General features: G+C 29.3%; 1 protein-coding gene across 3 annotated transcripts in view; it reads left to right on the top strand.

The window, feature by feature from the left end:
• Positions 1-18941, top strand: part of wb (wing blister) — a 216169-nt gene that overhangs the window by 49001 nt on the left and 148227 nt on the right. For all 3 annotated transcript variants that reach the window (XM_088196249.1, XM_088196248.1, XM_088196250.1), the window contains 2 exons: positions 5031-5193; positions 9138-9306. In XM_088196249.1, coding sequence (XP_088052375.1) covers positions 5031-5193; positions 9138-9306 — 332 coding nt within the window. The remainder of the gene's footprint in view (positions 1-5030; positions 5194-9137; positions 9307-18941) is intronic.

The raw sequence follows: 18941 nt of genomic DNA on the forward strand, positions 1-18941 counted from the left end.
ATAAATCGGAGACTATTGATTATTTTTTAGTAATTATCTAGTTATGAATTTTAATCCAAATAGAAAGCAAATAATTGATCTAAAATCATGGATAGCAAAAAATATATTCCTTTAAATATAATATTAATATTAAAGAATATGTGCGGTATGTGTAATGTCCAGGTACCGCATAGATTATATTTATGGGGACCGATTTATATAGTTGGCCATGAGCTAAGTGGCACACTGGCAAAACTGTTACGTAACGGCAGCGAAAGCAAACATCTTTTAGTAACTTACATTTTTTTAAGTAAAAAACATTACACTCAATTGCACGACAACACAACCAATGACCTATAATTAATTACTTTAGAACAAATATAAATCATTGATTGTGTTGTAGCGTCAGAAAGGGAACAAAATATTTTTAGTATTGTGCTTTTTAGCGAATATGTAACAGCTGCTATTTATTATTATTAGTATCACATAACTAAACTGTGAACCTATTTGCAAATGATTATTTTTTACGTATAATTAATATTATTTATGTTGCAAAATAAATGATATTAATGATCTTTTCTTTTTTTAAACATTTTGCTAAGATGTAAATATATTTTTCAATAAATTGAAAATGATATTATGTTTGTCTACAATTGAAACCATATTGACCAATAGTTGAAAAAACCTAAAATATTATTTTATCTAAAGCGTAAATTTACGCAGTACTGCGGTATTGGTTAGAAATGTGCTAGAAACAAACGCACGTCTCTTGAACGCACACGTAAGATTTTCATATATTTATACAATATAATTGTTTGAATAAATTAACGAAACATTAGAACGAATCAAAAATAATATTTAACACTCAAAAGATTGAGCATCCGGTATTCGCACACTCGCTAGCTGCGGTACCTCACGACAACTAGGACCGACAGTTTAGTTTTAATTTAATATATTTGTCAAAATAGTATTTTTGTAGTAATATTATATATATATATATATATATATATATATATATATATATATATATATATATATATATCTACATACAACTGTTATGTTATATTGCATTACTTAAAAAGGGCTATAATATTTTGAGTAATAAAGTAACAAACTTTTTTTTTGTAAAATTAAAAGAGGCATGATAGAATGAAAGTAAATTTAGTTTACTTAGTTCTTGTAACATTTCAATCGTAATTTTGTTATAGACTTATTTTGATAAACTACGCCTGAAATATAGATTATCTTTGTGGCAAAATTAAATCAAAGATTTAAAATATTAGAGTAAGTATTTGGCAATATGTATAAAAAATTTGGATAAAAGAAGGCAAACAATAAATATAAAATTCTAGTAGATCTAAATTATTTTTATTTAACTACGATTGTATTAATTAATATGTCATTGACTTTATTAAGGTACCTTACAATAATATATATTATTATTTTAAAAAGTTTTATTGACCTAGAAATTCATAACAAAACTTTATATAAAAAATATGTCGTTAGAGTTTAAGTCAAACAGAATGACTAATTTTGAGAATAGTAGAACAGTTTAAATTTCCTTAAATTTGTAGGCTTACTTTTACCCTTTAGTTTGCCAAAATTCGTCATAACGGCTTTTGCTACTTTAGCAATAATATTCTGATACAGCAAAGAGCATTGAAATAAGAATTTGCTTCAGTGATAATATTTTCCCATTTATCAAATTAGTAGAAATGACGTAACATTTTTTATATTACAGATCACCGGATCTAGATGAAATAGAGCTTATGAGTAGTGAACTTATTAAAGCAACTAAATTTATATTGTAAGAGCTAAATATATAGTTATTTTAGAAGTGAAAAAGTTTTAGAAACTTGAATAACAAAATTTGAAACGTTTTTTTGCGATCTGATTTTTTTATAATTGTTTGTAATTTAAAAAATTAAATAAATCTCATAGATCATAGCAAGAATATAATATGTTATTTTAATAGTGTGTTATCATTCTAGTTATTTAAAAAAATCATAAGCTTTTTATTATTTTTAACAATTAAAAGGAGTGCTTTATAAATCACTGCTATTTTATATGAATAACTGTTGAAAAATCGTTGGAAGGTGCATAAAATAAGTATAAATTAATCTTTAAATATCTATATTTATAATGAATACAAAATATATTTATATAAACGGCTTAAAAATTATACTGTCCAATCGATTACAATGCACGAAAATTTTATTGTTGTATTTTATGAAAATATACATCCATGAACAATAATAATTTTAGTTGAACTTCAAACTTAATATAATATACATATGTACATATTTCTTATTTTTTATGATCCCATATTTTTTGTAACATTAATTGACACGTTATAAATTATTTTAAGTAAAAGCTTAACTTACATTTTTATTAATATAATGATGCGGCTGTGAAATGTTTTATCTTAAAAAATAATGTGAATAATATCTTAGTTTATTCATCTATAAAAATATTATACTCTTTTGGCAACAAAATTAATGATTATTTTATACATACATAGGTACAACGAATAAATATATCCTTAAAAAGTACAAGTGAGCCCTCTTTTTCTTCCGTTGAAAGGCAAGATAAATTTCATCTTAATGTATGCAGAGACGTAACTAGGTATTCTTTTCGCCCGAGGCAGAACGAAATGGTTCCTACATTTTTTATTGCGCCTATTTGACAAACGGGCAATTTATTATAACATAATTCTATGAATTGTTTATTCACTCCTATTACATATCCATGCTTTATATTATGTAAAAAAATCTGATTAAATTTTTACTACATGTAACAAATCAGATTACTTTTTAATATACACTGCACACATATTCAGACAAGTTTGTATAATATTTGTTTATGCATATCTGTGGATTATAAATTATAACAAGATCGTTTTCAGTTCAATTAACGAGAGTATATAATCATAGAACGCCTGTTAATTTAATGATTATGTTTCTCAATATTGTTTAATGAGTTTATGTATTAAAAAAAAGACAAAGTATGCTCAAAAAAAATATCAACACAAATTTATAAATCTACATGTTTGATTCATTGATACAATAAGCTCACTTTGAAACATCTTATCTAGCGACAGTTTAATAAAACCTAATAATTTTAAATTTATCCACACAGTTTCGGAAACAGTGGCATGTTAAACGATGAGCGGATAACACACGTTCACGTGAGTGGTTCAGTCTCCCGCGATGTTAACATTGTCGGCATCTTGTATCGGATACATATATGTGTTATTTATACGTATGCGTTTTTTTTCAACAAAGGGATGGAGGAAATAAATAGACTATGGGTCCCTTTTAAAATTGTCCAAATTGCCGAAGTCACCAATTTTGATCAGATTAAATCGAATCTTCCCATTGACATAGGAACAGGTACCGGCAGTCCATTTAGCGCCAAAGACCAAAGACCTTTCTCGGCGGGATAGGATAATAAAAATGTTTCTTAAGTAGTCGCTGGTGGATCAACTATAAATATTGAAAATAAAAATAAAAAGTCAATTAAAAAGCTTTAGAAAAGAGAAGAGAGCTCGCATGATGGGTTCTCACGGTTAAACCGCGCCGTTAACTGGACAATACATTATAAATCAACCCACACACGCGTTGTTTTAACCGCAAATAATATAAAATTACTTTGATCTGCATTGGTCTGACTGAAACGAATCTAGTGAAGGTCCTTAACTTTCTCGATAGAAAATTTATTTATTTTGTGAATATATACGTGTACTAAACTACTTAACTACGGTGACTGATATATTAAAGACTTGAACTTAATATTTTTTAATTTCTATTGTGTTTGAGAGATCATATAAATATGATTCCAATCGATTATCATATGTAAGGGTTTCCTTGATTTTCCTTATCTCACGGATCCATATCGTGAAAAATAATTAAAATAAAATCAAACTGGTGACATATAATGACTGTTAGCTGTAATTTTATTTTAAAATTGATAATTTTTGTAGATGTAACTGGTATACAGACTGACTTTAGTCTGGTGCTTCACTGCTTACTGTGTAATTTTTGATTACTTTTTCTGTTGCTACATAAGATTCGCAATTAATAAATAAACATACCTAACATTAGGATATGACAATTTATTTCAAACTTTTATTCTAATAAAAAAATCATTTTAAATATAGCACAATAATAAATTATTTTTTGTCATGCGTGCTTATGTCGGCTCGCAATTTTGTCAGAGTGCTTTGTCGAGTGCTGTTTTATACACAGAGTGCTGTACTTTTTTTTAAAAATAAATTTGAAACACGATATTTTACAAATATTAAGTTGTCAAACTTATCTGTATGAGATATTAATCTTAACCCTCTGCGCGGTATCGCCGTACATGTACGGCGATCAAACTTTTACTGGTTTGAGGTATCCCAAATAGTTATATATTTACATGCATAACTAAAGAAATAATAAATAAAAAACATTATATAATAATTTATACATTAAGAAATAAAGGAACATAACATTTAACATTTATTAACTAAATTTATAATATATTTCTAAATAATTTTGCATAGATTAAGTATCACTACACAGCGTATTTTAAGTAACAAAATTACCTAATATGGATTACATTATTGATTGAAATTATTCAATTGTCAAAATCACACGTAATCTCCCATTCGTCCCAAGATCAAAATAAATAATGCACACAGCTTAATCTCCGGCGGTTATCTCCATAAGCCAAAAGTGGCGATATTTTCGCCACGACACGCCGCCTCGTATAGTATTTGTCTCCATCTCCAACTCTAGAAGCTCTTCTTGCCTTGATTAATGATGCCAATGAATTATGATTAGAACTTTTGTTCCGTGCTGCAGTCACCGCTGACCGTTTTACACACAATTCCCCAAAATATAACACCGCATTTCTGTCACCGTAGATAACAAAGAAACGCATTACTCACGATAATTCCTCGACATCCTGATAAATGGAACTTTACCGAGTAATTACCGTCAAAATCACCAAAACGAACCATTAGTGGGAGGAGATTTTAAACGATTTATATTTTTTTTTGTTCGCAGGTCGCAGATTCTTGCTGGGTCATTCGGGTTCTGGAAATGTTACGGGACCTAGCGGGTCTTGGCCCAGTGTTTACAACTTAGCCACTAAGGCTACTATAGTTACTAATGCTACGTGTGGAGAAAGTGGGAGAGAGGAGTTCTGCAGAGAGCATCATTCTCCGAGGTAAGTTTGATAGTATTAATTTAAGATAAGTTTCAGTATTTCATTTTTAAGGGTAACTAAGTCAGCTTCGTTGCTCTTCTAAAACGTATTTTTTAATTGACCCTCAAGACGTCAATATTGCCTGATATTTCATAGTCAACCCTATTCATAAAAAAATGTGCAGCTCCTGATAAATATGTATTCAATCACTTTCGGCAAGTTTTGTTAAGCCTGTCCCGCACTTTCCTTGCTACTAATCTTCTTTTTTTCATCTAAACGGTGACAAAATCTCTCGATGCGGATATTCAAGTAGACGTCATATATAAATATTTTGAAAAGGCCTTCGACAAAGTTTGTCATAAGTTGTCAGATAATATGCTTATTCTCATTCTGCATTATTTATTATTCTGGGAATTGAACTACCACATTATATATGACACATTTTAATATGATAATATAATTAGCCACCTATCCATGAATAAAGTTATTCATATTATTAAAATATACCTGCGGTTTAAGTTCCTTATAATTATTATTATTATTCGGCATACTAATTATTAGTTTTGTCAGAGTCGCTCTGTAACTACCGTGCGTTCTCGCTATTAAAATTACATTCGGAGTTTATCACGCGCTGCCGAAAGTGTACACGAGTACCCATAAATTATATTCATAAGCCGCACAAGTACCACAATTGGCGACAAAATAATGGTCACACAGCGTTGACCGCAGGTGTTATTAATTAGAAAGGCCGAAATAAAGCGATCGTTCCGCGCCAATAAGCGAGTCGGACGAAATTTGGCAAATTGCAATAATTAAATTCAGCTCTGCTAGATATACATATATAATACATAACTTTATATGGTAGATAGCTGAAATATACAGTAAACTATCTATATAGTGAATATAAGCTCTTAATTTTAAATATATGCTTTTGGAACATTACCAAGGCTTCGCGCTGTGAATTTTTTCAGCTCTATAGACACATTTTTGTAGAGTACGCTCGTGATAAGGATGCCGGTTTGTTATTGTGTGCGTGTACATGTATATGAGAGGGAGAAGCGATGTAGATTGTAATTCGTTGTCTCGCTTTCTCTTTTAAGGACAGTCGCTGATTCGTCAACGCTGATATTCGTCATTAAAGTGCAGTGTGGCACAGAAGTTCGATCTTCTCTAGTGATTTACTTTAAATAATTTAGTGTTGATATTGGTTTAACCCAGATATGCCCACTGTCCCATGGGTAGGTCACTAAACTCGTGCCACTGTTTTTTATTTATAAATGAAATTTTAAGAGAACAAATTTTCTTGGGCATATTTGGGTTAATTGAAATCAAGGCTTCAAATATAAACTGTAAGTTATTCGTTCTCTTACCCGTAGAATACAATATTTTAATTATTTTTCCATTAATCCGTACGTTGTTGGTTTTTTTACACTATTCTCTGTAAGGCTTAAAAAAGTTATTATTCTTATCGTTGCCCCAATGATAATTTTTTTAATGAACTCTAATGATTTAATAGAGTCGTCGAACCATTGAACAATCAGCGAATAATTTCTTTCCCCATTTTATATCTTTTTGCTTTTGAAGAATAGCTAAAGACTTCATTATTTTTTTGACTAGTGAAAGATTTTGAATTTTGCAAATATTTAATTAATGACGTCAATGTCTGGTTTCTTCGATTATATAATATATTTTTAATTGCCCGTTGAAATTTTCAACTTAGCTCAGATGTATGTATGTTAAACAAACATATATTTTCTTTTAAAATAAAAAAATAAATATTCTGAGCGAAATTGTTTTGAGCCACACAGTTCACGCACACAGTAACAAACCGGAATCCTTATCCCGAGCGTACTCTAAAAGCAATTGGTATTTTTTTTATTATATTTATTTAAAAGAAAACAAACTTTGAGTATTATTATATATATATAGAAAAAGCAATTTTTCGATTAATATTAATATTCTAAAATGTACGAAACACGATGCCCGATCTTGATTCTAATTTTAATTATTTTGTGTTTCTTATCTGATAATTATTTCTGAAAATTCAATTATAAAGTATTAACTCATACTAAATATTTATCAACCGCGCTTTTTCCGAGTATCCAGAAAGTTCATCGATTGCAAATCACCGACTGGTAAATTTGTCGAATGGAAAATTTACGATTCTACAATTGCTCGCCGATAATTTATTTATTAAAAATTATAAATTGTCAGTTAACGTTTTTTAATTTCTTAATTTGTCATTTTATCCGTTCATTATTTTTTTAATTTTTAATTCTATTCTCGTCTTATCTTTTTATTATTTGAGCAAATTTCATATATTGAATTGTGCCAAACACGGGAAAAAAAAACAGAACGATCGGCCATACAATATATAATGCATAATGGTTACCTAGTTACCTAATATTTTGAAAAACAATAGAATAAACAAGAAAAGTTAATATTCATTTATTTCAATGCGCATTATTTTATTCGTTCAGTTTCTATTAAAATTTGAATCGTAACAGCAAAATTAAATTCAAATGTTTTTTTTTTGAGTGAGGTTAAAGTATGGATGCAGAATTCAGTGAAATCTATCGATTCTGAAGACATTGCACTAGTTGTCCGTGTTGTCAAGCCACCAGAAAGGCTTTCGTATAAGCTGAATAACCATCAGGCAATAAAAATAAAATGTCGGAAGAAATACGCGAGTGATTATTCTGCACATGGAATAAAAGATACAGCATACATGTGCAGAAGTTGTGAAATTCTTCCTCATATTGACGAAGGTTTTTAAACGTATCAAAAAATATCGAAATAGATAAAAAAGTGTAAATAATAAAAATAAATAGTGATATAGTCATTTAGTGTGGTTTATAAGTGTAATGGTAAAAATAAATGTGTGTGTGTGTGTGACAGTTGTAAGCAGAAAAAGGACGCCGAAAAATTTAATGAGTGCAAATTATATTATATTATATTATAAACTGATATTTTTTATACAAAAATATATAGTAGTATTTAAACATACATATTATTAAATTATAAATAAGTTGTTTGTAACCATTGCAAACATTTTTAATTTACACAAAATATTAGGGATGAAAAATACATATTTAATCGTTCATAATTTTATTCCTTAAATATTTTTTAACTGCAATAATATTTTTTTTCAATTATTTTATAATAAACTATTACGACAATAATTTATCCGAATTGTAAGATTTTTCTCCTGGTTTCTTAATCTGTGAATCATTGCGGTTTTTCAAATCGTGAATAAATTTAAAAATAACAAACAGCCGGTAAAAATGTTCTTAAGTTAATGGATGATATTTTGGGGAAGTTCTTTGATTACTGTGTGTGTGTTTTAATTTATCTACGTATACCGTAAAAATTTTACTTTTTAATTTAAGGTTGAAAAACTATGTTAATTGATGTGCTATCAACCGGTATGTTTCGATTTATTTTGCTTGAATTGGTTTTATGTTTACCTAGCTTGACAGTTTGACCATGAAATTTATTTTTGTTCAAGAAGTGTAATACAAAATATTATTTTTTATATTAAATACATAATTATGGTTCATACATTTCATAAAAAAATTCACGTGCTCCAAATTATTCTGGGTGGATGGGCTTCAGAGAAATTCCAATGCAAGTGCCAGGCACCAAAGTAATGTGTTATTTCGTTCGATTACAATATTTTTTGTTATGCTATTTCTAAAAAAACTAATTTAGATTTAGTACGATCTAGAAAATTTACAACAAAACTGAAAGCATATCAGCCGACGTACAACCATTTTTTAAAAATCCATAAAAACGTTAGGTCGTTCCATATTGTTTCGTTCCATTTGCTTCAATATTATGATATTTTTGGATTGAATCCAGCTTTTGTGTTATTATATATTAATAATCAAATAAATTAATATATGATTTTAAAAAATAATCACTCTTGGTCTTAGAAGTGTTAACGAATATTTTTTTCTTTACAGGGGAAGAGCTGCTCAGTGTGGGGTGTGCGACGCCCACAGCCCCGATCCAAACAAAAGACACCCCATCGAGTACGCCATAGATGGGAATAACAACCATTGGTGGCAGAGCCCTTCGCTGGACGAAGGGCTGCAGTACGAGTCGGTCGCCGTGACAATCGACCTTGGCCAAGTTAGTTCTTTAAATAGTATTTATCCTGGTCATATAAGGGTTAGATATAGTAATGTATGAAATACGATAATGTCCGGAATTTATCGATGGTTGTAAACGCCTCTTTTTGGGTGTTGTTCAAACGAGTTTGTTTTTTAGTAATGTTTGTTATGTGATTTATTGGAATTTAGAGATGAAGTAAGCATTTAAAAATATGTAAATAAATGCAGTGCGTATCGTGTATTTCATATATATTTAAATAAGGCCTAGTTTTGAATGCACTGTGGCAGTGGCTTTCAAACTTTTTAGAACCGCGAGCTTTCGCGATGTATTATACCTAATGTATATCATATTAGATGAACCTAAATTTAATTAAACAAGACGTTCCTTAAATAAATCATACTTTACGTTTATAAATTTGCGCTTTGCGCTTATCAATCCGCATATTGCGCTCATATTCTCGCACTTTGCGCTCGTAATTTAGCGCTTTGCACTCAAAACACCACGCTTTTAGCTGCTAAGCTCGCGATTTGTGCTCTTGACCGCGATTATTAATACAAAAATAAGTAAATAAAAAACATATTTTTAATTAAAGTTACATACATACATATATAAATATAAAAAGTATAAAAAGTCTTTTTTTATTTGTCGATGATTTTAAATTAATTAGATGCATTCAACCTGGTGTAGATTAGAGTCGGAATGTGCAATATTGGGTCATTTTCACAACCTCATTCACCATTAGAATATTCCTACAATCTCGGTGGAAACATTTTGACAACAAAAACAAATACTAAAGATCTTAGAATCACTTTTAAAACTATGTACTGGTCTACACATAAACGAGGTCTACAAAGCACGTCTTTGTTATGAGAAACGAGTTTTATTTTGACGTTCTGTTAGTTATTCGTGTCTTCTATGACACTTTTTTTGCATCATTCTTAGAGTAGAATTTATAATTTTAAATCCTCTTACATTAATGATACAGTTGATATCAGCACATAATTAAAATTATTTAATGGAAAAAAAGTAATTATAGTAGTATTAGATTATTAAAGAAAAATTGGATGTGTCATAGAACTAAATATTTTTAGCATAGTTTCAAGAAAATATTTTATAAAACACTACTAGAATGCCTGTTACAGAATCCGCTTCTATATAGCTTCCTACTTCACTTCGTTCACTACTTAAAAAACAAATTATACAAAATTTATTCTAGAAATAAAATGTGATTTCAAGTAAATATATAATTAATATATGATGAACACAGTGACAGAGCCTTAATGCAATGAATTCTCGATCTAAGAGAATTATCATTAACAAACACGGCATATTAATATTAAAATGTCATTAATAGATTGTCATATGATTAGCAAGATAATTGGTCGATAAATTAAAATTAGTAGTTCTGGGTGGATGGGCTCCAGAGAAATTCCAATGCAAGTGCCAATCATCAAAATAATAAATGTTTGATTATAATGCAATTTCTAAAAAAAATATTATATTTCTATAGACGATGGCATAGCGATAGATTTTATTTCTGAAAATTCTTGGCAACACACTATGAAAAGTATACGATATATAAAAATCGATCAAATAGTTCAAGTCACTGGGCACCTTGCTACATTGTAAGATGTACACTAACCATTACAATTTTGTTTACATGAACGATCTCGTTTAGCTAAACGAACAATGGTAGTTCGAATCATATTCGTGCCATTAAACACGCGCGACTTAAATATAATAGTAGATTTAAAGCATAGTTTCGCATACAATGTATGAACGGTTTTCGAAGAAGCTCATACCTACACATATCACATAAACACTATGTACTTTAATTTATTCAATCGCCAGACATTCCAGATTAGACAATCGCTTCGCTAATTGAAAGCTCTCTCGTCAAGAGCTTTCGTTATCACCGTAAATATGTGACGACGAATGTTTTCTACGTGACTAATGCTAAAGCAAGTGTAGTGTAAACGATAAGACTGAGAGTACTATCGAACGTGTGGCGGTCGTTTTGTTTCGCGGAGGAGCCGAGCGATGTTGATATTGGTAGAAGCAATGTTGACATTGGTAGAAGTGGATCTAATGCCGCGGAAACGGAAATGAGAGATGCTCTTTGAAAAGCGAGCTTTTGCTAAGATTTTTGTTGATTTTCAATCGCTCAGATACACGGTGATTGTTGGAAAAGATAGGTTTAAAAAATACCATTTAAAGCAGTGATATTTTTCTTATGTTATGTGTATACATTTATATATTTTAATAATAGGTAAATGACATATTAAATATATTATAAGGACATTTTTTTGCCACGGGGCTTGGTGCTCCCGCCCACTTCCTCAAGTCGTGTGTAGCCCTTACCTATCGGCTCATTAACGACCCTTACTTGAGCAAAATTGCTTCCCATCAGTGACGATGGTCCACTGCCAAATCTCAACATGAGCAATCCACGGTGGATTTTTTTTAAATAAAATTAATGTCCGATAAGAAAGTAAGCAAACTCTCCCAAATCAATAAATTTTTGCTTGTAGATATTTTTATCAGGAGTTGAATTGCTCTCGCTAAAAACTAAATAGGTAAAAAAATGTAAGAGTCAGTGCGCTTTTTAGTATGATTTTTTTAAGATTTTTGAAACAAAAATATTTTTAAATCATAGATATTCAGACGATATATATATATATATATATATATATATATATATATATATATATATATATATATATATATATTTTTTTTTTTTTTTTTATATCCTTTCTAATAATTTATATTATGAATAAAGCTACATATTTTTCTGCACGACAAATGTTCACTCTATGAATTTTCTGGTTTGATCAATCAGCAAACCCCAAACAGGAAAGAAGAATATTATAACTTTTTTTGATAAATATTCACCTCATAAGAGTACGAATATTATCCATCCCTGTGTTTTTGCTTTGTCTACTTAATCTCTAAGGCTTTAGAACCATCATTCACTACGCTAAAAAGTCGCTTTCAACGATATTATTAATCTTAAATTATCGTGAAAGTTTAATTAAATAAAAAAATATCATAAAACACCGTTTGTATATAATCGTCTAATTAAAATTAATATTAAATTGTCTATTAAGTGATACTTAGTGCATAACTATAACAGTTAAATAAAATAGAGAGACCTTTTCATTTCCATTATTAATCTATTTAACAATATTTTTATAACAAAGTAAACATATTTGCCGAGGCCATTGAGCACGTTCACCATTTTCACATGTGAAAAAAAAATCAAAAGTGGGGTCCGAAGCCTGTTTGTTTTGATATTCGACTGTCACAAATTTTCTTACATAATGCCTAAGCAAACATAATATTTGCGGACGCCGGACCGCCATGTTTGCCCATATCGTATTATGCACACAAAATCCGCTTTTTGACAAATCGATCGGTCAAAATATAATGACCGCAGGTGAAATGACACCCGCAGAACGTTACAGCTATGCGGTCGTAAAGAAGAGTGTGGCAGTTTTGCGGCCAGCGGGATACAAGGATTAGGCAAAGTGCCAAAATGTACTCGGATGCGGGTGGACGTAATTTGCATTTAAAAAATCTTAAGTGTCATTAAAAACGTGTTTTAAATATTTATGCTTGAAGTGTAATGAAAAAATGTGAGAGTTTTGAAAGGAAATATGTTTTTGAATACATTTGCAACGTAAAGAATAATTCATCATTTTTATTTTAGGATCCACTTATAATACATTTTTTATTTTTCTGGTGACTTATTTTTTCCTAATTTACAGTATTAACAGCTTAATGCCAGTTTTTTTGATCAAGAACACGAACTCATGATCTTTGCTATCAAGCAATATTTTTTCGAATTACTTTTTAAAGTTTGTATAAAATGTACTCGAGTCAATAGAAGGATCCGATTTTGATGTTTTTTTTCTGAAGTAGAACAAAAACAGCGCATTTTCAATAGCGCCCAAAGTACTATTTTTTTTTTTAAACACATGTACCAATATTTTTATTTTCTTATTTGTATTGTACAGGTCCATTTTGCAGTACTGTAAATCCAAACCTAACTCTGATAATTATTGAAGAGCGTCACATACCAATCCTAGTCACAATAAAAATTCTTGAGATATACTTTTTACTTTTAAGCCATCATAATTACATTTTTCATCTTTATCTCTATTATCATGATTGAGAATTATTCCGCAAACTAGAAGATACTTATCAGGTACTTATTATTCTTAAAAAACTGGAAAATCCGCCAAATAAATACCGGAACGCTTTTCCGGTGCGTTCACTGATTATATTAGTATCAATTAGTAAAGTCTAGCTCTTAAATCTATATAATAGTACTGACCAGATATAGCCACAATACAAATTTAATTTTTGTCTGAAGTGTTTTTTTTGTGAGAGCATTTTAAAACTTTAAAACTGGCTTTGTTTCTTATATAATTTTCACATTCAAATCTTCTGAAATCGCTGCACACGTTCGACTAATTTTTTTTTAGTAAAATAAAATAAAAATAAAAATGCCTTCCAATATAACAGACATGTAGGAATTACATACGCCAAATATTCATTAAATAATAAAAAAGCTTTTATTTATTATTGTGTCTGAGAAACCTATGTTAGTTTTAAAATATAATTATATTTTTGATCAAACATTGCGGATTATATTTTCCTAGATTTTCTTATTCTCACGAATAGTGCTAGCATTATTAATAGTTTGTATATTATTTCTTAAAATATGTGTCATTTAATTGAGGCTGGTGTCTCACAACTTGCAGGTGTTGATTTACTTCGTTGTAACGCATTAGTCTTGTCATGTTTCAATGAAAAAAAATTAAATTTGTATAATATTACATACGTATATTTTTCTTAAAACTATTTGTATTTTAAATTAATAACTCTTACGCGTTCTAATCGATAAGGTACATTTTTGAACAAGCTTCTACAAAGTTCTATAAGGCTTAACAATGTCCTGTTCCTATATACATTTATAAATTGTAGAATTGTTTAATTGGGTATAAAATTTAATGATTTAAATTGTTGTCCATAGAAATATACTTTTTAACGAACAGAAAACAAAGCTTTATATTTTGTCCAATTATGCTTACAAAAAGGAATAATTGTCAATTATAAAACATGCAATATTGAAATGAAATGTGTTTATTAAATTTCTCGATATAATATAACCTTAAAAAATGTGATTTAGACCATTATTAATAAATACAAAGCTAAAATGTATTTTAATTACAGTCTGATAGGACTGCTGATCTTTAATATTATAATAATTTGTATTAAGTAAACTGTACAAAAATCTAAAATATTCTATCGGTCAATCAATTGTATTATTCTATGATACTTACGATAATTATTTATTTATTTCATTTTTTTTATATATCATAGTTAAGTATTATTATTATTCGAGGATGATATATACTACTATTAAATTAATAATCACATAAATTAATTTATATATTTATAGATTAAATTTTTTTACTCTATATTGTTTGAATTTATAAAATTCAATAAAATGATTCTCACATTACATTTAACAATTTTTAATTAATTATGATTTGATTATTATTTTTATTTGTCTTTAATTAAATATTTTCCTTAAAAATAAATGTGGAAAATCTCAGTTAATTTATTATATATTGCTATTTTGTATTGCGGTAATTTTTCCACGTTAATAGTATTTTACCAAAAAAATTAAAAACACAAAAATAAGCAGCTATAAAATGAAATCGAATTATATAAGTTGTTGTTAAATTCGAACAGCATATAAAATATGTTTGTCATGCAGGATTGTGTTTAGTAAGTTCCTCGCGCTATACCTGCGAGAATGCTCCCGACCGTTGAGCATGTTTACTCACTCACACTATAGCTTGGGATGGTGTGGGGGATTTCAACCATCTGTATAGTTCAATGGATCAGTTTGAACTAATTAGAATAGGTCTCGAAAATAATTCACACACAGTATTTTCAAAATTATGGGAAAAGATATCTCGTGACAAAACAATTGCGTAAATAACTTAAAAAAAATCAAAGACCACTTAATAGCACATTCATTCCGAGTCGTTAATTACGCATAAATACCACCAAAAAACACTCTTTGTTTGGAAAGGACGCGCGCTGCCTAGACTAAGACTAAGCATGATACTATTGTTATCGTATCATTTGGTTACCAATCGCAGGGAAGGTCAAATGGATCGTGTGAACACGTTTTTTGTGGCTGTCCATAAAGCGATGCCATTAGCTCGCAAACATCCTCAACTACAACAGATCCAGGCTGCTCCACAAAATCACAACCAACAATAATACGACTCGACACTCCAGTGAAGACTTTCAAACATCCAAGACCTGGCACTTTAAATCTACCGCCTGATAGTGGCATATATATATGATAATTTATATATGCTGATAAAATAAATTGACGTCTAGTTAGACTTCAGACTCACTCCTTTGAATTGTTAAACTTTTATTTTTAAATTTTAAATATTAATTTCACGGTAGTAAATTATGGTTAGAAAGTTTTAATGTATTTTGGTATAAATTGATATGAGCGAAGTGGTCTTGGAAAATAAGCTCACATTTTGGAATCTTAACTGTTAAGTAAATACTTTTTTATGTGTACTAAAACAAAAACCTTATGATCTTAGAACTTTCCTTTAAACGTATTTTCTAGATCGCAATATAAATCGCTGCTCTAAAATTGTCGACCCTATCTCAAAAACGCCACAAAAGCCGCCAGTTTCGCCCCATTTTTCTCACACGGAATCTAGCTTAGGCGGGTGTCTTTCTATGTTTTTTTTTTTGCTTTTTACAATCCCAAAGACACGCGTGAATATTTATCGTCCACGTGACTCGGGCAGTCCGTCGTCATGAATACCGATTTTGAGGAAGCGCCGAAACGCCTTTCAGCCTTGCAAAGAGCCCTTTTGCCCCGGGGCAAGGTGAAATTCGAGAGGGCCGCCCATTCCCCGGGCGAATCGAAATCCTTTGTGCCTCTGTCTCTCCCGGCAGAGTTTCGGGTGTCGAGAACCACTCGACGTCGTACCCACCTATGTAGGATGATGGATGTAGAGGAACAGCTACTCTCTCGCTCTCCGGTATCTGCACTTTCGATTAAACAATGGGTCCATTATGTGCGCGGCCCTGCGATTCAAAACGACCTGCGCTGAATATTTCGGAAATCGGCCCTGGGTTGTGTAATTAATTGGCAATTCAAATCTTGAATCGTGTGTAAAGACGCGTCCACACATTGAGCTATGCAAATACTTGCATATGAACTTGGGTTACTAATTTTGAAATCACAACCATTTTAATATATATACGTGTAAGATATTTTTGCATTTTGAGGTCGAAGGGGCGTGACGTTGCAGTCAAATAGCCACTAGGAAAGATGGTGATTGGTTATTTTATAAGCATACATATATATAGAGAAGTAGATGCCGCTATTAGGCGATAGAGTTGAAATGACAGGTCTTGAAAGTCGGAGAGTATTCGCTGGCGTGTCGAGTTGCATTATTGTCGGCTGTGATTTAGTAGAGCAGCTGAGATATGTCACGATGCTCTCAGAACAATTCGCTGATTTGGCTCTTCTCTGCTGCTGTGACTCTACAGCGTCTATCTTCCTTGTGAACAAATTTCACGTATTTTAAAATGCTGGTTCGAGACACCTCTGTGGCGAATTGCAGATGAGAATGTTTGCGAGCAAATTGCATCGCTTCTTGAGCACTCCCGAGATGTGTTCAAATTCTCTGTTTCTTTCTCTTTCATTGTTGTGTGAATATACTGTATATAAATCTGCTTTTGAAACGAGTTTGTTCAAGTGGTCTTTAGAGTACACTTTAAATTATAACAAATTTTATGAATTGCAAATAATTATAAATTAAACCTCAATTTCATATTTATAATATGTATATGTAAAAAAATACAAAGGTGAGATTAATTAATAAAATCTTACTATTCGTTTATAATATATGTATATATTATTCTCAATAATAATACTTAGCTTTGTAAGCTTCTTTCTTGGTACAAGTAAATTTGAAACCTTTTTCAATTGGCGTTAAATTGAAAGGAGATATTTTCTCGTGTGCGAATATATTTTTATATACTGACCACTGAGAGCTTAATAGTGTTTTCATCGGATCGTTAAATTCGAGAAGCTTGTGTGACTTAATAACTTTCACGTGAAGAACTTTTATCGACAACTTGTTATTTAAACGATAGCTTGAAATTAGGATTTTTTTTGTAGGCGTCACTATCAGTACAATAATTAAAATTTCATACAATGAACTTAGTTGTAATTAAAAATTAATTTTGAAATCCGCCGCATATGATTTAACCGTGAGAGTTTCCTTATTTAATTAACCCGTCGGTTAAATTATACGTTGCGTTTACCAATTACGTATTATAGTAATTAATTGCTCGATATGCCGAGGGCCATTTTAAATTGCAGGGCCGCGCATATAATGGACCATTGTCCAATCGAAAATGCATCATCAAGCCTAAATTATGATACTTATACTTAAATCTGACATCTTCACTATATGTTTAATTAATATGATGTACAATATATGATGTTTTATATTATACATTGCGTTAAAGAAATAATTAAATAAACCGTGCGGTAAAAAAAACGCGAATTAAAGAAAGAGGCGTTATTTAATACATATGCAATTAAGTTACTGCTAAAAATATCTAATATAAACGTATTATAATTAACTTTTTTCAACCAAAACATGATGGTTTGAGATATCGACAATCTAAATTATTTTCTTATGCAAAAAGTAAAAAGATAAAAATATAGTATATTTTTGTATACAATTTATTAAACCACTATATAACAAATTACTATTTAAAAATAAAATAATAGGTTTCCATTGCAACTTTTATTTAGGAATTAGAGAAAAAATATTATTTATTTCGATGGATCATTTAAATTTGTTATTTATTTGATAGAAATAAAAATTAAATCGGTGTCATATCATATATATATATATATATATATATATATATATATATATATATATATATATATATATATATATATATATATATATATATATATATATATATATATATATATATATATATATATATATATATATATATATATATATATATATATATATATATATATATATATATATATATATATATATATATATATATATATATATATATATATATATATATATATATATATATATATATATATATATATATATATATATATATATATATATATATATATATATATATATATATATATATATATATATATATATATATATATATATATATATATATATATATATATATATATATATATATATATATATATATATATATATATATATATATATATATATATATATATATATATATATATATATAAATATATATATATATATATATATATATATATATATATATATATATATATATATATATATATATATATATATATATATATATATATGTGGTTGAATGCGTTTTCGCGGAGAAATATTTGGTTAATATTTCTAGGAGTCGGATTACTCCGCGTACTTTTTTGATTCCGTGTGGAATCATGGTCCCTACGTTTCGGCCAGATTCGCCCGGCCATCCTCAGGGGAAAATTGAGAATATGAACATCCGGTGTGGGCAAAGCCCAGCATGTG

This window comes from Plectrocnemia conspersa, unplaced genomic scaffold, assembly GCF_051122295.1.
Source record: "Plectrocnemia conspersa isolate PC_06_02 unplaced genomic scaffold, ASM5112229v1 ptg000010l, whole genome shotgun sequence".
NCBI lineage: Eukaryota > Metazoa > Arthropoda > Insecta > Trichoptera > Polycentropodidae > Plectrocnemia > Plectrocnemia conspersa.